Source organism: Macaca mulatta, chromosome 16, assembly GCF_049350105.2.
Source record: "Macaca mulatta isolate MMU2019108-1 chromosome 16, T2T-MMU8v2.0, whole genome shotgun sequence".
NCBI classification, from domain to species: Eukaryota; Metazoa; Chordata; class Mammalia; order Primates; family Cercopithecidae; genus Macaca; species Macaca mulatta.
This window is the reverse complement of record NC_133421.1, coordinates 19,122,442-19,143,646: the sequence shown is the minus strand read 5'-3', so window position 1 is coordinate 19,143,646 and position 21,205 is coordinate 19,122,442. Positions and strand designations below refer to the sequence as shown.

Below are 21,205 nucleotides of genomic sequence, written 5' to 3'. Positions count from 1 at the left end.
AGTGTGCCCGCTGCAGCCTCATTGACTGAGGCCCTTTTGCTCCTTGTTGCCCTCCTTGCCAGGGGAGTCTGGAGCCTTGCTCCTCAGCTGGGCAGCTGCCTGAAGGCAGTGGGGTGGCAGGTGGACGAGAGCAGGGTCTGCGTCTTGCTGTCCACAGGCAGGGGCACCTCCAGGATTCAGAAGATGGCTCCAGTAGGGCCTAGGGGTGCGGGCACCGAGGCTGGCAGAGCACACTAAGGTCCTCAGAGCAAGGGCACATGCCCAGGTCTCAGGTCCCTTTTCCATAGAGAATCACCTGCTTACCAGAGCGGGTGAGTGATGATGTCTCCAGCTTGGTGTTGGTGTCAAGAAGAATGGGGACAGTAAGACCAGAATGAGATGAGGGGTATAGAGAAGCCTTAGGAAGTGTCGAGTGCAGCCCACCTGAGGGTGGTCTTCAAGAAGGCGAAGCCCTTGTATTCAGAAGGCTCAGAGACCTGGGGCTGGGGACACAGGTCACTGTGTGTAGTACGGGCACCTGAGCAGGGCGCTGGAGGCAAAACCCTGATGCCTTTCAGAGAAAGATGTTTGCCTCTATACAAAATGGTTTCTAAAACTTTTTTGATTGTATTACTTTAGTTGAAATAAACATTAGGCCGTTATAGTAGATGAGTTAGTCTGTAGTGTTTTCAAGGCCATACATTTTGTCTTCAGTAATTTTGGCATCACCCAAGACAGAGCAGGGTTGAGGCTTTCCATGGCAGCTCATCAAAACCTTGGGCAAATGACAGAAACGCTCGGAGCTTGTTTCCCCTGCCTCTGTTGAGATGATACTGTTTTTCCTCATTGAGCTGTAAATATTAATTACATTGATGTTTTGAATGTTGAACCAGCTCTGGATTCCTGGGGTGATCCCTGGCTGGTCCTGATGTATTATCATTATCCTTTGTATATATTGCTGGATTTGATTTGCTCTAATTTTTGGGGGGATTTTCTTTCTTTGTCTGGTTTTATTTGATTGATTTATTTTAAGACAGAGTCTCGCTCTGTCGCTCAGGCGTGTGTTCAGGAGTGCAGTGGCGTGATATCAGCTAACTGCAACCTCTGCCTCCCGAGTTCAAGCAATTCCCCCACCTCAGCCTCTGGAGTACCTGGGATTACAGGTGCACCCACCACCATGCTTGGTTTCTTTTTTTTTTTTTTTTTTTTTGTATTTTTAGTAGCAACAGGGTTTCACCATGTTGGCCAGGCTGGTCTCGAACTCCTGACCTTAAGTGATCCACCCGCCTTGGCCTCTCAAAATGCTGGGATTACAGGCGGTGAGCCACCGCACCGGCCTGGTTTTAGTGTTAGGGTAATACAGTGAGTTGGGAAGTGTTGCCTCCCTCTTTCATATTCTGGAAGAGATTGTGTGGAATTGGAATTATTTTTTTCCTTAAATGTTTGGTAGAATTCATCCAGGGAAACCATCTGGGCTCAAGGTTTTCTTTTTTTAGGTTTTTAAGCCATGAATTCAATTCCTTTAAAAGATAAAGGATTATTTCTTGAATGAATTTTGGCAGTTGTGTCTTGCAAGAATCAGTTCATTTCATCTAAGTTACTTAATTTGTGTTATTCATAGTATTCCCTTATTATCACTTTAATGTTTGTGAGGTCAGTAGAGAAGTCCCCTTTTTTATTTCTGATATTAATGTTTTGTGTCTTTTCTCTTTTTTTCTTGGTCAGCCTGGCTGGAGGTTTCTCAATTTTATCAGGAAAAAAAATTTTCCCCAAAGAACCAACTTTGGGTGTGATTTTTGTTTTCTCTGTTGTCTTCCTGTTTTCAATATGATTGATTTTTGCTTATCTTTAATTTTTTTGTCCTGCCTCCTTTGGGTTTAACTTATTCCTCTTTCTCCAGTTTCCCTCCCTCCCTTCCTTCCTTGTCAGAGTCTCCCTCTGCTTCCCAGGCTGGAGTGCCGTGGTGCAATCTCGGCTCACTGTTCAACCTCCATCTCCTGGGTTCAGGCGATTCTCCTGCCTCAGCCTCCCGGGTAGCTGGGATTACAGGCACCCTCCACCACGCCTGGTTAATTTTTGTATATTTGGTAGAGACGGGGTTTCACCATGTTGGCCGGGCTGGTCTTGAACTCCTGACCTCAAGTAATCTGCCTGCTTCGACCTCACAAAGTGCTGGGATTACAGGTGTGAGCCACCACGCCCAGCCACTCTTTCTCTAATTTCTTAAGGGCAAAGCTTATATTCCTGACCTGGGACTTTTCTTCCTTCCTAATAGAAGCCCTGCCTTAGCCGCATCCCACAGGGTCTCATGTGTTCTATTCTCATTTTCATTCAGTTCAAAATGTTTCTAGATTTCCCAAGACTTCCTGTTTGGCCCTCGCGTGCATTGTTTCCACGATCGCTTTCTGTGACTGATTTCGAGTTTAATTCTGTGGTGGTTTGGGAGCATACTGTGTATGCTTTCTATTCATTTAAATTTAAGGTTTGTTTGATGGCCCCGAGTGTGATCTGCCTTGGTGGCACCAAGGAGACTGCAGGCTTTTCCCAAGGCTGCCGTGTGCTGTGGTCAGGTCCAGCCACTGGATGGCGCTGCTCAGGTCAGCTGTGTCCTCACTGATGTCCACCTGCGTCTTTCTCTCTCTCTCTCTCTCTCTCTCTCTTTTTCTCTTTCTCTCTCTGTCTCTTTCTTTCTTTCTTTTCCTCATTAGACTTTTTTAATGGGTCTCAAAATTCTGTGACAAATTTTTGGTCGTTTCCATTCAAAAGTACTGATTTTAAAAACTAAAAAGTTGGCTGGGCACGGTGACTCATGCCTGTAATCCCAGCACTTTGGGAGGCCGAGACGGGCGGATCACGAGGTCGGGAGATCCAGACCATCCTGGCTAACATGGTGAAACCCCATCTCTACTAAAAATACAAAACATTAGCCGGCCTGGTGGCCGGTGCCTGTAGTCCCAGCTACTCCGAAGGCTGAGGCAGGAGAATGGCGTGAACCCGGGAGGCGGAGCTTACAGTGAGCTGAGATTGTGCCACTGCACTCCAGCCTGGGCGACAAAGCGAGAGACTCCAGACTCCGTCTCAAAAAACAAAACAAAACAAAAAAACTAGTAAGTTAAAACTGCCACAGGCAAAAAAGAAAACCAAAGTGGTCTACAAAACATTCTCCTTTCCTTCTGAAGGTTTTACGATGCATTGTTATCATTAACCAATCTTTTACTACTAAATTTAAATGGTCAATTGAAACAAACATTTCTGAGACCTTCTTCCACCACTGATTAAAACTGGGGTGCAAGTATTAGGGATAATATTCATTTAGCTTTCTTTTTTTTTTTTTTTTTTTTTTTTTTTTTTGAGACGGAGTCTCGCTCTGTCGCCCAGCCCAGGCTGGAGTGCAGTGGCGCGATCTCGGCTCACTGCAAGCTCCACCTCCCGGGTTCACGCCATTCTCCTGCCTCAGCCTCCCGAGTAGCTGGGACTACAGGCGCCCACAACCGCGCCCGGCTAATTTTTTGTATTTTTAGTAGAGACGGGGTTTCACCGTGGTCTCGATCTCCTGACCTTGTGATCCGCCCGCCTCGGCCTCCCAAAGTGCTGGGATTACAGGCGTGAGCCACCGCGCCCGGCCTCATTTAGCTTTCTGAGCTTTCTGGGCAGACTTGGTGACCTTGCCAGCTCCAGCAGCCTTCTTGTCCACTGCTTTGATTCTGTCAGTCACTCAGAGGACTGTGTAGGGCCCTAACAAGAACTGTGGATTTGTCTTTTCCACCCTTTAGTTCTGTCCGCTTTTGCTTCATACCTCACCTCACTTCTTTTTGTTGTTGTTTTTGTTTGTTTTTGAGATGGAGTCTCACCCTGTCGCCCAGGCTGGAGTGCAGTGGTGTGACCTCGGCTCACTGCAACCTCTGCCTCCCGGGTTCGTGTGATTCTCCTGCTTCAGCCTCCAGAGTAGCTGGGATTATAGGTGCCCGCCACCATGTCCGGCTAATTTTTGTATGTTTGGTGGAGATGGGGTTTCACCATGTTGGCCAGGCTGGTCCTGAACTCCTGACCTCAGGTGATCTGCCCACCTTGGCCTCCCAGAGTGCTGGGATTCCAGGCTTGAGCCGCCACACCCGGCCACTCACCTCAGTTCTTAATCTGAAGAGTGGGCACACCTCGCAGGGTTGTCACCAGCACTCAGTGACACAGTTGTCACAGCCAGCGTCTATCTAGCTGTGGCCCCCGCCAGGTGCTGCACTGAGTGCTGTCCTTGCACTTTCTCGTTTAATCCTCCTGGCGTCCCATGGCACCTCTACCATTCCCACCTCACAGGCTAGGAAGCGGCACTCAGTAAGGGGAGATGGCTGCCCGCCGTGGCATGGGTGTCCCTGTCTCATCAGCAGTCTGTTCTGCCTCCTGCATGTCCCTTGCCAGAGCTTGGCAGCTGGTTCACTTCGGAGTGAAGGTTGGCTGGCTTATTGTTACTATTGTCTTCAAAATACAATGTGTATTAATACAGAGACACAGTAGCACCTAGCAGGTTCTGTCCTGGGCCGTGAAGGTGAAAGTAAAGAAAAGGGGGATGACCAGGCTTGGTGTCTCACACTTGTAGTTTCAGTACTTTGGGAGGAGGCCGAGGCAGGAGAATCACTTGCCCCAGGAGTTCCAGACCAAACTGGGCAATGTGGTAAGACTCCGTGTCTACAAAATTAAAAAATTAGCCAGGTGTGGTGGTGTGCACCTGTAGTCCCAGCTACTCGGGAGGCTGAGGCAGTAGGATTGCTTGAGCCCAGGTGTTTGAGGCTGCAGTGAGCTATGATCGGGCCCCTGCACTTCAGCCTGGGAGACAGAGTGAGACCCTGTCTCCTAATAATATAATAATAATAATAATAATAATAAAAGAAAAAAGAAAATGGGGGTGAAGCCCACAACCAGCAGAGGAGTGAAAAGAGGCAGCCCAGCGTGGAGGAGAGCAGGGCCTTGAGAAGCACAGTCTTACCCGCGAGCCCCACACCCACCCAGGCTGGAGCTTGTGAGCCGTCAGTGCCTTTTGAGTTTGGCACCGGTCACACTTGTTAAATGAAGAATGAATGACATTTCACCCTCTTGAAAGGAGTTATGGATCCGGGGACCTGGAGCAGCTGCCATCCATTTCCTTTTACTGTGGGATCTAGAGACCACAGTCGCACTGTGACGTTCTAACTTCCGCCCCTCCCGCCATGAGATGGTCTTTGCTGCCCAGGGCTTGCCTGACCTCAGATTCCAGCATCGGGGTCAGTGTTCCCTCTCTGGCTATTCCTTTAGGATTTGTGTCTTCCCAGGAGGGTCCCTCCAGAGAGTGAGAGGTGAGAGGGACCTGTATTAGTTGACTTTAAGCAGACAGAGTAGAGGGGCCACCAGCCTTGGCCCTGAGTGCGCCCTGTACTTTTACATCCGGTCTCACTTCTGTGCAGAAGGTAACCTCAGGTGGCCTGTCTCATCACCCGCATTCCACTCAAGAGAAACCTGGGCTTAGATTGGTCATGGAGGCTTGCCATGGTCCCTCACGGCGGGTGGTGAAGCTCCCAGCTCAGACAGTGGCTGCCAAAGGCCAGAGCCCTCTGAGCCAGGTGGCCTCCTATGTGGAAAAACAGGGTCAGGGGGCTGGCTTAAAGTGAAATGGCTTTCCCTTTCCTACCAGAGAATAAACTTTTCCTTTTTTTTTTTTTTTTTTTTTGAGATGAAGTTTCGCTCTTGTTGCCCAGGCTAGAGTGCAGTGGTGCGATCTCGGCTCACTGCAACCTCTGCTTCCTGGGTTCAAGCGATTCTCCTGCTTCAGCCTCCCTAGTAGCTGGGATTATAGGCGCCTGCCACCGTGTCTGGCTATTTTTGTATTTTTAGTAGAGACGGAGTTTCACCTTGTTGGCCAGGCTGGTCTCGAACTCCTGACCTTCAGGTGATCTGCCTGCTTTGGCCTCCCAAAGTGCTGGAATTACAGGCATGAGCCACCAGGCACAGCCAGATAATAAACTTCTCTGTCTCTCTCTCTTTTTTTTTTTTTTTTTTTTTTGAGATGCAGTCTTGCTCTGTTGTCCAGGCTGGAGTGCAGTGGCACTATCTTGGCTCACTGCAACCTCTGCCTCCTGGGTTCAAGTGATTCTTCTGCCTCAGCCTCCCCAGTAGCTGGAACTACAGTTGCGTGTGCTAATTTTTGTATTTTTAGTAGAAACGGGGTTTCACCATATTGACCAGGCTGGTCTTGGACTCCTGGCCTTGTGATCCACCTGCCTCGGCCTCCCAAAGTGCTGGGATTACAGGCGTGAGCCATTGGGCCCGGGCCAGAGAATAAACTTCTTAGAGGAAAAAGGCTCTGGCACACTCATCCTTATGTCTTTGTGCCAGGCACAGGGCTCTAACCCAAAGTTGCCCCAAATAAACATTACCTGAGTCAGCTTATGGTGCCAGGGCATGAGGGCAGCTCTGGGGGCAGTGGGGGCTGCAGCGCTGCAGGCAGATTCTGCAGGGGTGACGGATCCTAGAAGGACCCCATCCCCTCTCCTGCAGCCCCCACCTATTCCCCTGCCCTTTGTTGTGTGTGGTGTGTGGCCTGGGATCGATGTGACTTTGCCCGTCCGGGCCTGCTGTTTGCCCATGTGTCACAATGTGATATGTTGACCCAGTGCAGATCATTCCCTGACCACAGAGCGCTGCTCCTGAGAACCCTGCGGCCCTCAATGGAGTGAATTGCCGTAAGCCTCTTCCTCACCCACGCTTTGGGGTGTTAACAGCCGAGGCCATTCGTCGGTGACCCGTGGGACCCGAGCTATTCCTGCAGCTCAGCGAACCTCCTGGCCGTGGTGGGTAGCTCCTCTCCTTTAGTCAGATTCCAAGGCCTCTGCAACCTGGAGCCTTGGAGGGGGTTCCATTGGAATTACTGGGTAGCAGAAAGCCAGGACCTCCGCTGTATGAAGGAAGTTGAGGCTGGGAGTGGATGGGAGACCTTCCTTTGGTCACAGGTGTGCAGGGGAGGCCATCAAGGGAGTCTCTGACACCCGCAGGCAAAGCCTGGATGTGGGACCCAGGACTCTCCTACTCTGCTCATGTCTGATGATCTGGATGTGGTTCTTTTTTGCCAACCCAGTTTCAGGAGGGAGGTCCACCCTCCTGAGGGGGGTTTTGGAAATGACAGCTATCAGAAAGGGGCCTTCATGTCTCTGAGTGGGGATCCGGGAGCTGGGAGGGGCTTCCCTCTGCTGCCTAGAATTCCACTCTGAACCATTAGTCATTCTTTCCAGCGAAGCAGGCGCTCCTCCGGGCAACACAAATCCTCCTCAAGGTGACTGAAGTGACCGGATGCACACCGCCACCCTCCTGAGACAGGCTGACCTGAGGCCACTGGGATCTGGCTACGGGAGGGAGAGGGGGGAGGGGGTGGACATGTTCCAGCTTTGACCAGTTCAGCCCTAATTGGGAGACTCAGGTGGATGTCAGCTGCTGCTGGGTTCCCTCAGTGTTAGTTGCTTAATCGTTCAGTGCCTCAGTTTCCCTCCTTCATCTTGGCTCCCACAAAAGGTGAAAAAAGCATATTTCTTGCTCACTTTCCCAGTCTCCTTGGGTTTCAAGACCCAGAAGCACTCACTTTTACCCCTGTCCTTTTTCATGGGGCTTTCTGTCCGGTAGGGCTGGCCTTGCTCAGGCTGGCTCTGCTCCTCACTGTCTGGGGTCTGGAGGCTTTGCTCTTTTATCTGCCGAGTAGGCTAACAACAGGGCTTTACTTTTAGGGTGGTTGAGAGGATGGCCAGAGACAGGTGTGCGCTCACTGCCAGGTCCTGTGTTTTCTTAGACCCCCTAGAGTGAGGACCTCCTTAGTGGAGCTCAGCATTTGGTGACTAACATTGAGTTGAATTCCTTATGAGAGGCAGCATTTCGCCCAGGGCCCAGCGGGGAAGCAGTAGGGAGATCATTTACACTCGGGAAGATGCACCTCTCTTAGGTGTAGAGTTGAAGAGGTGCCAGTGATATGGAAAGTGTTTTTCCTGGCCCTGGAAAATGCCCTGTGTCCCTTCCTGGCCCCAGGCTCAGTGTGCCTAGGCCTTTCCTGCTTTCCCCTTTCCCCTAGCTGAGCGAGGCTCTGCTCTGTGACTCACACTCTGCCCTTTCTCCTCTTTGGCTTGGCTAACAGCGTGCTGGTCCATAGGTAAGGGTCCATGGGGAGGGCTCTGGGGGAAGTCCAAAGCCAGGAGTCCACTGAGGTCCTTTGCTGTGCCCTGGGGAGCAACCGGCAAAGCCAGGGTTGGGGGAGGGCGTGTATTAGGTGGTTGTGTAAGAGGCGGAATAACAGATGGGCCACGGGAGCATTGGTAATGGGAATGAGACAAGGGAGGGGTGGGGCGAGGCCAGGTTTTGGCTGGGGGCTGAATGGGGAATGGGGAGCGGGTGGGATGGGTGAAAACTGGCCGCTGGCACACTCATAGGGTCTGCTGTGCACATGCAGGGAGATAACCCACCCTCGGTGCACTTCATAAGTGCCAGGCATGACCAAAGCCAGGACTCTGCCCTGAGCCAGCTTTCCACCCTCCCCCACCAGGCTGTCAAGGGACAGGGCCTTGGAATCGGATGTGTTTTTTTTTTTTCTTTTGAGACAGAGTCTTGTTCTGTCACCCAGGCTGGAGTGCAGTGGTATGATCTTGGCTCAACTGCAACATCTGCCTCCTGGGTTCAAGCCATTCTTCTGCCTCAGCCTCCTGAGTAGCTGGGACTACAGGCGTGCGCCACCATACCTGGCTAATTTTTGTATTTTTAGTAGAGATGGGGTTTCACCATATTGGCCAGGCTGGTCTCAAACTCCTGACCTTGTGATCTGCCTGCCTGGCCTCCCAAAGTGCTGGGATGGACTGGAGGTGCTTAATAGATGTTATCATCAAACTGAAGATAAGGCCAGGCCTCAGGTTAAGTCCCAGGTTCTAGAAGCTTTGGGACTGCACCAGAGACCTTCCCTCCCCTCCCTTTGCCTCCCTTCAGGGCAGGGCAGCCTGCTCTGAGCCTCGTCCAGTTGTCCTTCATGAGTGGCCAGTGCCTGCTCTGGGGAGTGTGGGGCTTGGCTCACAGCCCCAGGCGTTTGGAGGCACCTGCTGGAGTGCCAGGCCTTGTTGGCTGCAGGCGCTGGGCAGGCACTGCGTGGTGCCCAGAGGCTGTGGCCACAGCTAGGCAAGTGGTGCTTCCCTGGTTCCTTCTTCCCGCCATTTGTGGAGTGGCTTTTCTTAGTCATTCGCTTATTGATGCCCATGTCTGCTGCCGTGGCCACTCACCCACTCAGCTGTTCTCTCCAGATTCCAGTAGCAGTGCACCTTTGGTCCCATGTTGGCTACATTCATCCCTCAAGAGGGGTCTGCATTGGAGCATTTTGTTTGTTTGTTTGTTCTGAGATGAAGAGTTGCTCTGTCACCAAGTGGAGTGCAGTGGCGCATCTTGGCTCAGTGCAACCCCTACCTCCCGGGTTCAAGTGATTCTTCTGCCTCAGCCTCCCGAGTAGCTAGGATTACAGGTGTGCACCACCACGCCTGGCTAATTTTTTAATTTTTAGTAGAGAGGGGGGTTTCACTATGTTGGCCAGGCTGGTCTTGAACTCCTGACCTCAGGTGATCCACCCACCTCGGCCTCTCCAAGTTCTGGGATTATAGGCGTGAGCCATTGCGCCTGGCTTAGAGCATTTAATATCTGCTTAGCTCTGCCCTTGGCCCTGTAGTGAGATGAATGTTTGCACCTCAGGGATACAGGCTGATCAGGTGGGGAGGCCACACATGGGAAGGATGGCAGGCCATAGCGGAAGATGGCTTTGTACTGATAGACGTCTGAGGGACATCCCATGGTCACACCCTGCAAGTGGCCTGGTAGCAGGCAGAGTTATGTCAGGAGACTGTCGTTTGGTTAAGCAAGGATTGGAGTGGAGGCTGTGCTTGCCCCCCAGGGCTGGCTGACCCTGGGCAGAAGCACCATCTCCTCCCCACCCCTTCCCCAAAATGTGGGAGATCAAAGTGTTCTTTGAAGGAATTTACTGTATTTCCAAATGCAATAGAACAAAACACACCATTATGGGAAAGATCACAGCTGTGATGGACTTTATACTTTTTTAAAAAATTTTTTGTTTTTAATTTTTTTAAAAGATTTTTATTATTATACTTTAAGTTCTGGGGTACATGTGCAGAAGGTGGAGGTTTGTTACATATGTATACACATGCCATGGTAGTTTGCTGCACCCATCAACCCATCATCTACATTAGGTATTTCTCCTAATGCTATCCCTCCCCTAGCCCCCCACCCCCGACAGGCCCTGGTGTGATGTTCCCCTCCTTGTGGAATGCTTCATGAATTTGTGTGTCATCCTTGTGCAGGGGCCATACTAATCTTCTCTGTATCGTTCCAATTTTAGTATATGTGCTGCTGAAGCAAGCACAACTTTACACTTATTTTATAATTTAGTATTTAAAAAAATTTTGAGTTGCATGTGGAGAGACACCGTAATATTTTTCAGTGCATTTTAGAAACAGTTTTTTATTTTAATTAATTAATTAATTAATTTATTTATTTTGAGACCAGGTCTTGCTCTGTCGCCCAGGCTGGAGTGCAGTGGCACCATCTCAGCCCACTGCAAGCTCCACCTCGCGAGTTCACGCCATTCTCCTGCCTCAGCCTCCGGAGTAGCTGGGGCTGCAGGCGCCCGCCACCACGCCCGGGTAATTTTTTGTATTTTTAGTAGAGACGGGGTTTCACCGTGTTAACCAGGATGGTCTCGGTCTCCTGACCTCGTGATCCACCCGCCTTGGCCTCCCAAAGTGCAGGGATTACAGGCGTGAGCCACCACGCCCGGCCTATTTATTTTTTAATTAACTAATTAATTTTTTTTTGAGACAGCGTTGCCCAGGCTGGAGTGCAAGTGGCCCGATCACAGCTCACTGCAGCCTCAAACCCCTGGGCTCAAGTGATCCTCTTGTCTTGGCCTCCCAAGTAATTGGAACTACGCCCAGCTAGTTTTTACATTTTCGTAGAGACAGGGTCTCACGATGTTGCCTAGACTGGTCTCAAACTCCTGGCCTCAAGTGTTCTCCCACCTTGGCCTCCCAAAGTGAGCCCAGGAGTTCAAGGTTGCAGTGAGCTATGAACGTGCCACTGCACTCCAGCCTGGGCGACAGAGGGAGACTCTGTCTCTAAAAAAAAAAAAAAAAAAAAAAAAAAATTAAAACTGAATATTTGGTAGTATATTTTGTGTTGTTTTCTAGAAATTTCTGTCTAGGCACTGAATCGTGCAGCCTGCTCTACTACTTAACGGTGTGTTTGAGAACGTTTCACAGTGCTGTGTGTAGACCTAGTGCTTTTAACTGCTGTAGTTTAGCTGCTGTAGGAATGGGCCATGGGTTTTTTCATTTCTTTGGTCGCTGGACACCTCAGCTGTTTGTCATTGTTCCCGATATTTTCATGCAAGCTGATGGGGAGGGGGCAGTGTCCATGTGTATGCGAGTGGGGTGGCTGGGGTGTGGGTGCACACTTTTTCAGTTCACCTTGCGCCAAGATTTCGTGTGCACTCAAGATTGTCCCCTGTCAAGTGTGGGTGAGGAGAGGCGTACCACTATTGTTTTAATTTGCTTTTACCTGATTCCTAGTGAGGTTGAGCATCTCTTCACATTTATTTCAGCTGCTTGGGTTTTCCCTGGGGCCTCTGAGAACCCTTATCCTGGAGGGTCTCCATCCGTCACACCAGGGTTGGTGTCACCTCCCTTCAGGGCACCAGGCACCCCTCTTCAGAAGTGCTGATTTCCTCATCTGGTGTCCAGGCACACTTCTGTGGCCGCCCTCCCAGGGCATGACACAGCTCATTAGGTTTCAGATTTTTATCTTCCCTTTTATGAGACTACACTGTAGTAACCTTTGCTGGACTTGGATGTTCCCAGGCCTCCCGGCGTGTTCCCAGAGGGTAACTTTGTCTCCGACTCCTGGGGGCTCACAGGCCCTGCTGTGTCTGAGCGGTGCTGATGCTGGCTCTGTCCCTGCAGGCAGACCTCTGCGTTATGACCTGGCTGCTGGGCTACGTGGACCCCCTGGATCCCAGCTTTGTGGCTGCCGTCCTCACCATCGCCTTCAATCCGCTCTACTGGAATGTGGTAAGTGATATGCCTGACACTGTCCAGACGGGAGTATCCCATTGCTGGCTGAGCCCTACATGCAGGGGATTGCGGCGGTTGCTGCTGGCTGGCCAGACAGACAGACAGACAGACAGCTCTGCTCTTCCCTCCCGTGTCTGTCACTGGCTGGTGTGGAGTACTAGGCGCTTCCTGCCCTCTCGCCTTGGGGGTCCAGCAGCCATTGGGCTGCCCAGGCTGGTGTCAGGATGGTCCAGGACTGCAGGGGTGGCCCTCCTAGCCTCACAAGAGCCTGCAGGAGAACGCTGCCCCACGGTGGGGCTGCTGTTGGTCACATGTGCCCGGCAATCTGGTGGCCTTCTCATGCATGAAGTGGGTTGTCCAGGAAGTAGGGGCTCTCTTCCCTGTCTGCCATGTCACACGGTAAAGCCACTTGCTTGTGAGTCCCCCACCCCTCATGTGTTCCATAAACATGGTTATTTTTCCCACATGAGGCTTCCTGCAAAACAGCCTGCACATTCAGGACCCAGGTGAGCTGGGTAGCAGGAGCAAGCCGACATCAGTTGAAAACAAGCAGCCAGCGTGGCACCAGCTCCTGATGGGTGCCAGGGGATGTTTGGGTGCCTGGGCACCAGCACCGAGGGGTGGGTGGACTGCGTGGGAAGTGGGCTCTGGGCCCTTTCAGGAAAGTGTGGGAGGGGAGGGCGGTCAGCTCCTTCTTCAGCCTTTCTGAGATGACCCCCCCCCACTACCCCCAGACTGTGGGGTGAAGCTCTTGGCGTTCCTGGCCTGCTCTCCCAAGGCTGTCTCTGGGGGGTGCTTCTGGGCTGCTTCCCAGGGATCCTGCTGGGGGAGTGGGTGGTCCCGGGGCTCAGCGGGGGTTGGGCTTGCTGATGCAGAGCCCTGAGCACCCTGTGATCACCCCCGAGGCTAATCTGCAGAGTAAGGCCAAGATCAGCGTCAGCAGCACATTGTTCCAGACAGTTTTCATTTAAGGTGAGCCCTTGATCCCAGGGCAGAACAGGACATGTTTTTCATTTAGTTTATGACTTGAGATTTTTCTCCATCTGGTGAGAGAAGTGGGTGGGGGCCAGCCTGCTCATGTCAAAGACAGTACATTCCAAAGAATGCCCTGTCCCTGCTATCCTGAACATGCCGGACACGCTCCGAGGATGGATGCCCTGGCGGCCCACAGAGGAGGGGCTTCAAGGGGAGGTTCAGAGGTAGGACAGACTGGCGAGCTTGGTGTAGCCAAACACAGGCCTCCTGGACACCCCTTTCTTCTCAAAAGCCTTGGCTGGGCTGGGGAGCACCTGTACTCTGAGCCACACCGTCCCTAGCTGGCCCCAACCTCCTGACATGGGCCCCTGTAGCCAGGGCTGCAGCTGCGGTGCCTGGCCGTCCTGGCATTCCTGCCCACTGCCTGGCCTGCATGCTTCCCCTCTCCTTTCACCTTTGCACGCACCCAGCATGCCAGAGATATGAGGTGGTGAAGAGTGAAGAGGGTGTTTGGAGGCTGAAAAATGGTCCTGCAAAGACATCCACATCCTGTGAAGGTCTCTTATATGGTGCACACACAAGGGTCTTTGCAGACGTGATGAAGTCACGGAGCTTGAGCTGGGGAGATGGCCCTGAGTTACCCAGGTGGGCCCTAAGTGTCATTGTGTGTGTCCTTTTAACAATGGGGTGGCACAGGGACATTGACTCACAGGAGTGTCTTGTCACCATGAAGGCAGAGGCCGGAGTGACCAAGTCACTAGCCAAGGCAGGCCAGGCCCACCAGAAGCTGGAAGAAGCAAAAAACGGAGTCTGCCCCAGAGCCTCTGGTGGAAGCACAGCCCAGCCGACACCTTGATTTTGGCCCAGTGGTAACTGATTGGGGATTGCTGTTGTTTTCAGCTGTAAGTTGGTGGTCGTTTGTTACAGCAGCCACAGGAAGCGAGGCCGGGGTATTTAAAAAGCCAAAGACTCCTGCTGGAAGATGTCGTGGGCCTAAGCCTTGGGGTGTTGGGTGTGTCGTGCTCTTTCCTGTCTACATTGCTTCTCCACAGCTGGAGGAGGTCCCTGCCCTCCGGCTTCCTGCAGGCCTGACATTGACCCGCAGTCATTAAGGTACACGTGGGTCTCCCAGCACTGGGGGCTTGGCTGGCCAAATGCATAGCGGGTGCTGAGGACGCTTTTATTTATGCACAAGCCCCCTCAGGTCACTTCCTGCTGGCCCAGCCAACAGTGTGTTTTTGTGCAGTTCGTTGTGAAGGTTCGCAGTGGCTCATGAATGGCAGAGTGGTTAAGATACAGTAAGATTTGGCCGGGTGCGGTGGCTCACGCCTGTAATCCCAGCACTTTGGGAGGCTGAAGTGGGTGGATCACCTGAGGTCAGGAGTTTGAGACCAGCCTGGCCAACCTGGTGAAACCCCGTCTCTACTAAAAATACAAAAATGTAGCTGGATGTGGTGGGGCATGCCTGTATTCCCAGCTACTCGGGAGGCTGAGTGAGGCATGAGAATTGCTTGAACCCAGGAGGCGGAGGTTGCAGTGAGCCGAGATTGTGGCTCTACACTCCAACCTGGGTGACAAAGGGAGACTTTGTCTCAAAAAAAAAAAAAAAAAAAAAAAAGATGCAGTAAGATTTGGAAGACAGACAGCATGTGTCTGTGTGTTTGGCATACGGTTTTTTGTTTTTTCTTATTTTGGTCATAAACTTTTGATTAGCCTCATTTTGAGAAAGTTTTTCACTGGAACAGTTTGTGGTCATTAGTGGGAGAGAGAGCGAGCTCTGCAAAGTGGTTTCTGAAGGAGAAAAGTTACAGAAACAAGTTACGGAAACATGTTGCGGTTCAGTGGGCTGCTGCCGGGGAGAATATCCGGACGGCATCTGGAGTGGGATGACGAGGCCCAGCTCCTGGATGCCAGAAGCCCGATGGGCAGATCAGTTGAGTCAAGGAGTTCGAGACCATCCTGAGGAACATGGCAAAACCCTGCCTTTACAAAAAATACAAAAATTAGCCGTGTGTGGTGGTGTGCACCTGTAGTCCCAGCTACTGGATCGGCTGAGGTAGCAGAATCACTTTAACCTGGGAGGTTGAGGCTTCAGTGAGCTGTGATCACACTACTGCACTCCGGCCTGGGTGACAGAGTGAGACCCTGTCTTAAAAAACAAAAACAAAAACAGGCCAGCGGGCCACAACCAGGGAAGCACTTAAATAACTTAATAGTTATCAATGCAGTTGTCCCTGGGTATCCACAGGGGATTGGTTCCAGTTCCCCATGGATACCAAAATCGTCAGATGCTCAGGTCTCTGATGGAAAACAATGTTGTATTCGAGTGTAACCTCTGGCCACCCTCCCATATACTGTACATCATCTCTAGATTACTTATACCTAATACAGGGTACATGCTAGGTAGTTATACTGTATTTTTTTGTTATTAATTTTTGTTTTTATTTTTTTCTGAATCAATCTTTCTTTCTCTTTCTTTCTTTCTTTTCTTTCTTTCTTCCTTTCTTTCTTTCTTTCTTTCTTTCTTTCTTTCTTTCTTTCTTTCCTCCCTCCCTCCCTCCCTCCTTCCCTCCCTCCCTCCCTCCCTTCCTTCCTTCTTTCTTTCTTTCTTTCTTTCTGTTTTTTCCTTTTTTTTTTTTGAGATGGCGTCTCACTCCGTCGCCCAGGCTGGAGTGCAAAGGCGTTATCTTGGCTTACTGCAACCTCTGCCTCTCGGGTTCAAGCGCCTCGGCCTCCCAAGTAGCTGGGATTACAGGCGCCCACCACCACGCCCAGCTAATTTTTTTGTATTTTTAGTAGAGATGGTGTTTCACCATCTTGGCCAGGCTGGTCTTAAACTCCTGACCTCGTGATCCACCTGACTTGGCCTCCCAAATAACTGGGATTATAGGTGTGAGCCACTGCGCCCAGCATTTTTTTTTTCTTTTATTTTCTTTCTTTTTTTTTTTTTTGAGACAGAGTCTCGCTCTGTTGCCCAGGCTGGAGTGCAGTGGCATGATCTCAGCTTACTGCAACCTCCACCTCCCAGGTTCAAGTGATTCTCCTGCCTCAGCCTCCTGAGTAGCTGGGATTACAGGCACATACCACTGTGCCTGACTAATTTTTATATTTTTAGTACAGATAGGGTTTCACCATGTTGACCAGGCTGGTCTCGAACTCCTGACCTCAGGTGATCTGCCTGTGTTGGCCTCCCAAAGTGCTGGGATTACAGGTGTGCGCCACTGCGCCTGGCCCCTGAATATTTTTATCCTCAGTTGCTGCAGAGGGCTGGCTGGTGGTGGTAGGACTCATGCTCAGGTGTTATGCCCAGTGCATTTCATGCAGTATTTCAATGAATCTTCACAGCAAATGCTGTTAATATCCCCTTTGGAGACTGAAGCTTGAAGAGGTTCATTCATACATTCTTCAAATGTTTATTGAGCATCCACTATGTGCTGGGCGCCATCCCAGCCCCTGGCCCTCACGCAGTGGCTTCAGTGGTGAATGAATGTATAGCACTGCCAGTGACACAGCAGGCAAGGGGAGGGACAGATGGGGGTGGTGGTCAGGGAAGGCCTCTCTGATGGGTGTCCTTTGACCAGAAACCTGATTCTCATGCAGGAGGGCCCTCAGGTGTCTGGGGAAGAGCATTCTAGTCAGGAAAACACAAGTGCAAAAGTCCTGGGGCACTCTGAGTGTCCTCAGAGGTTTTAAGGAACAACTGCTGCTGGAGCCAGGCAGGAGGAGAATGGAGGAGCAGGACAGAGAGGTGACTGGGGACGGTAGTGCAGGCCTTGCGAGCCATGGGGAGACATTCCGCGGACTCTGAGCTGGAAGCCATTGCAGAGGTGGCATGATCTGAGTCAGGGTTTCAAGGCCACTGCACCAAGGACAGACGAAAAGAGGTGAAAGTGGAGCTGAGAGGCCAGTAGGCCCAGATGGCAGCTTGACCATGCTGGGACTGGCGGACGTGGGAGGAGTGGTCAGGGAGAGCCGAGAGAGGTGGCTTGGCCAGCCCGTGGTTGGTCCTGAGTGACCCGTGGGAAGCAAGGCCGTTGGGTGCCCTGGGGCAACCGTGGGAGGGGAGGCTTGTGGAGGAAGAGCTCGGTTTTGCCTGTGTCAGACACGGGTGTCCTTGGGCTCCAGACTGTGTGTGAAGGCCAGGCATGGTGGCTCACGCCTGTAATCCCAGCACTTTGGGAGGTCAAGGCAGGTGGATCGCTTGAGCCCAGGAGTTCGAAACCAGCCCGGGCAACATGGTTAAATGTTATCTCTGTAAAAATACACAATTCAGCCAGGTGTGGTGGTGACCACCAGCTACTCAGAAGGCTGAGCTGGGAGGGCCACTTGAGCCCTGGGGTCGAGGCTGCCATGAGTTGTGCTCAAGCCACTGAACTCCAGTTTGGGTGACAGAGTGAGACCCTGTCTCAAAACAAAACAAAACAAAACAAAACGAAACAGACCGTGTGTGAGTCTGGACTCCTGGGGAGCTGGGGGCATTGGAGAGGGGCCTTGGCCCCAGGCCCACTGTGTGCCTTTTTGGGCTGTGGCTCTAGGGAGTGTTTTCCCAGTGTTGGGCTGGGGTGCTGCCAGCTCCTGCTCATCAGCACCCACCCCGTCCCTCCCGTCTTCCCTTCCAGGCTTCCTAGGTGAGCCACCTGCTCCCACCCCTCCCTCCATGTGGCCAGCTGGCATCTCCTCCACTCTGTTGGAACATTTCTTCCCAAGGCCTCCTCCTCCTCTTCCTTGTTCAGACCAAGGGAGGCTTTCCTGGCCTTCTCTTTCTGGGGGAATTCACACTACGGACCCTCACTCTTCCTGAGACTGGCCTTCCTGCGTGCCACAATGCTTTTCTGGCTTTCTTCCTGCTGTTTTTTGTGAATTGGGCTTCCTCCGCCTGATGTTCATTTGTTCAGCGAATAGTCACTGAGAACCCGCCATGCACCAGGCACTGTGTGCGTCCTCAGAGAGTGAATGAGCTCTGTCCTTCCAGAGCACAGATACGTTTGTAATGAATGCTGTGATTAGGCCTCAGGAAACAAAGATCGAGATGCTGCAGAGGGACTGATAGTCTTTTCCCTCTGTCGTCTGGGTCTCAGTCTGTGGCCCGGACTCCTCAGGGCTCTAGGACCTTGGGTCCAGGCACTGTGGCCCTGCCTAGGAGTCTCCAGTCTCCAAAGGGAGCCCTTGCCAGGACCTCCCCGATGTTCTGTTCTTTCTCTATCGCTCCAGATGCCAGGGCAGTGGTCCAAGGACCAGCATGGACTCCCTCTTCTCATCTGCCCCCGGGTCTGTACCCTTGCAGACTCCACCTGGCTTCACGCCCCCGCCCCCGCCAGATCACCAGCAGCAGCTGCTTGCAGCCAGTCTCCCCACTGCTTCTCTCTAGCCACCCCTGAGAGCCATGCTCAGAGGTCTCCAGGTCTTCCAGGACGTGGAACTTTTCCCCTGACCCGGGAGGCCATTCTGGCAGGCGTCCTCCCACCTGCATCCTCAGTCATCCCAGGTCTTGGGCCTTCCTAGGTGATCTGGCCTCTCTTGTGCAAGGCTGCCCACAGACCTTTGCTACCACAGCCTGGAGTGGTCCTTGTCAGGTGTCCCTTTCCACGTGACCTTGCCCTCTCTGACTCAGGGTTGCTGACATTTGGGGCCATCTCGGGCACTATAGGTGTCCAGCAATGTCCCCGGCCTCTGCCCACTAGATGTCAGTAGTACCCCAAGTCCAGGCCATCTGAACGGTTTCCAGACATTGCCTGATGTCCCTTGAGGGGCATGGCTGCCTGGGCGGTCTGAGTGCCCACCTCTCAGCACAGCCTGCCATACCCACTGTCACTGTTTGTCCCTCACTGTCCTCTTAGAGCATCACAGGAGCGTTCTAAGAGAGTCGAAGCGGAGCCTGCTCTGCTCCTGCATCACCAGCCCTTGCATGTGCAGTGCTCTGGGTGGCAGCTGCTGCCTGACCTTCTGCATCAGGGAGGGCAGGGCACCTGTTGTGGTTCAGTGCCTGTGTCCAGCACCATGCCTGACAGAAATGGATGTGCAGGCAGTGTTTATTGGCTTCGTGAGCATGGACTGCCCATTGACTGGTTTTCTGCGGTGGCACCTGGTGGATAAGGCAAGGCTCCATTGTGCCAGGTTCTGTGCACACCCCGACTTTGTGAAATAAAGCACCGCAGGGAGGTAAAGCGCAGCAGTCATTTGTAGCAGGCTCAGCGATTCCTGGCATCCCAGTGAAGATAAGATAGGCAGCCTGTGCCACTCCAGCTCCTGGAGTCCCCCTGCCTTGCCCTGCCCTGCCCTGCCATGCCCTGTGTCATCCCGAGGGAGCCAGCACGGGAGGCACAGCAGCCGCCTTGAGCACTGTTATTTACAAGAGCGAAGTGTGCACATGCTTTGGTATTGTAACTTTATTGAAGACCAGTTGCATGTAACCAACATCAGAGCTGCTGGAGACACAGCAAGTTGGGACCCTACTTCCCACCTAAAAGGATTTCTAGGCAGAGTTGCCTGTGTCTGACTTCCCTTCGTCACTGGGACCCCGTGAACCTGAAGGGGAGCTGTAAGGAGTCCTTCCAGGACGGCAGATGCACACAGAGTCACGCCGGTTTCCTCCAGCCTTGGGAGGGTGCTTCCTGGTGCCTTTGTTTGTTCCCTTCCAAGCCCTGCGTGGCCACCCTGCTTTCTGCTCTCCCTGGGTGCCCGGCTCTCATGTGCAGGCCCCTCTCTCCACAGTGCACCGTGCCCAAGACCTCTCGCTCTGAGGGTGGGGTTTCCATCGGGCCAGGGGCAGCGTGTGCTCCAGGGAGGGAAGGCATTTGACAGGTCAGCTGCAGACAGGCGTTCCAACACTCACTGTCAACCAGACCAAAGCCCCGGCCCTCTGCCCTGCGGAGGATACCTATAGACGGGCAGCAGGCCTTATGTCTGTATCAGGAAGCTGACCTGTCCCTCTGGCCGGGAACTTTTCCTGCTTTTAGCCTGAGAGTCCCTTTCCCTGGAACCCAAGCCAGTCCTGGGCAGACCAGGACAGCTGGCCACTCTAGTCTGGAGAGTTAGTTTGGGAAGAGGCAGCTTTTCCTTTCTGGGAGGTGAGAGTCCGCTTGCTGCGCTGGGCCACTGGCTGGGCCTGGGGTTTCCAGGGCCTGGATGTGTAACCTGCTTGCTGGTACTGGCAGCAGCTGCACCCCACGGTGGCCAGACGGTAGGTGGCGCTGTGGGCAAGGTGAGGTGTGCTTCTCCTGGCTCCTGTGAGGAGGAGGTGACAGCCAGGACGAGGAGGAAAAGGTATGGGTGCTCCTGCCTCACCTCAGTCACCTCCTCACCTGCAGCTCCCTCACCTGCCTACCAACCCTTAGTGTGCGTTTACTGCTGCTGCTGCCTCAGTTTCCATTTTCAGATCCCCAGCCAGCGGTCTATGGCTCATTTCTGAGTGTCCCAAGGGATCCCTCCAGGTTCCGGGAAAGCCAGCCTTGTAGGTGCTGTGGGATCAGCCCAGGCCCCGTGTCCTTGTCACTCATATCCCCTCCCTGGGCATCAGTTTTCTTGGTCTATAAAGTGAGGACACTCAGCTGAGGCCCCATCCAGCTCTGAAATGCTGCAGTCCCCTCGCTTTACCAAGTCCTGGGTCTGGGGCAGCTCTGTGCCGGGACGGGACCCTGCCCTCCTGGGCTGGCGCTTGGTTAGCAAGGTTAGATTGGACATTAGATGTGATGTAGGAAAATCAGCATTTGGTTAATAAGGAAGCTTACAACTTATTAACCAAGGAGTTACAGGAGAGCATAACCGGGTAACGCGTGGGGAGACAGGGTCGTGGCAACTGGAGGAGGTGACAGTGGGCCATAGGCAGGGCAGTAGTTGGCCTACGTGGGCTTTTGGAGGAGTCATAGGGGCAAGGTGCGCAGGAGTCGAGGAGGCCAAGGAAAGGGATATGAGGGTAGACACAAGGTGGACTACAGGTGGGCCTGAGGCTTGTGACGGAGGACGCCAAATGCTTACCTGCAATCTGGACTGTCTGCACAAGGATGGTGGCGTGTGTGTGTGTGTGTGTGTGTGTGTGTGTGTGTGTGTCGGAAGTTAGGATGGGGGCATGAGCCAAATTGTCTGAGACCCTTGCTTCCATCTGGCTCAGAAATCTGGCTCCCAGGGCATGGCCGCAT

The 21,205-nt window shown here is 52.6% G+C and overlaps 1 protein-coding gene and 1 non-coding gene across 8 annotated transcripts in view; one reads left to right on the top strand and one right to left on the bottom strand.

The window, feature by feature from the left end:
* Window positions 1-21,205, top strand: part of PEMT (phosphatidylethanolamine N-methyltransferase) — an 85,975-nt gene that overhangs the window by 2,792 nt on the left and 61,978 nt on the right. For 2 of the 7 annotated variants that reach the window (XM_001090779.5, XM_015118739.3), the window contains exon 2: window positions 11,985-12,092. In XM_001090779.5, coding sequence (XP_001090779.2) covers window positions 11,985-12,092 — 108 coding nt within the window. Of the gene's footprint in view, window positions 1-6,617; window positions 6,795-11,984; window positions 12,093-21,205 lie in introns of all 7 variants that reach the window. The other 5 variants (XM_077970486.1, XM_077970484.1, XM_077970485.1 and 2 more) reach the window with 5 other exon arrangements.
* On the bottom strand, window positions 10,284-10,390 carry LOC114673369 (U6 spliceosomal RNA). The gene has a single exon (XR_003724073.1). It is a non-coding gene; the product is annotated as a U6 spliceosomal RNA (small nuclear RNA).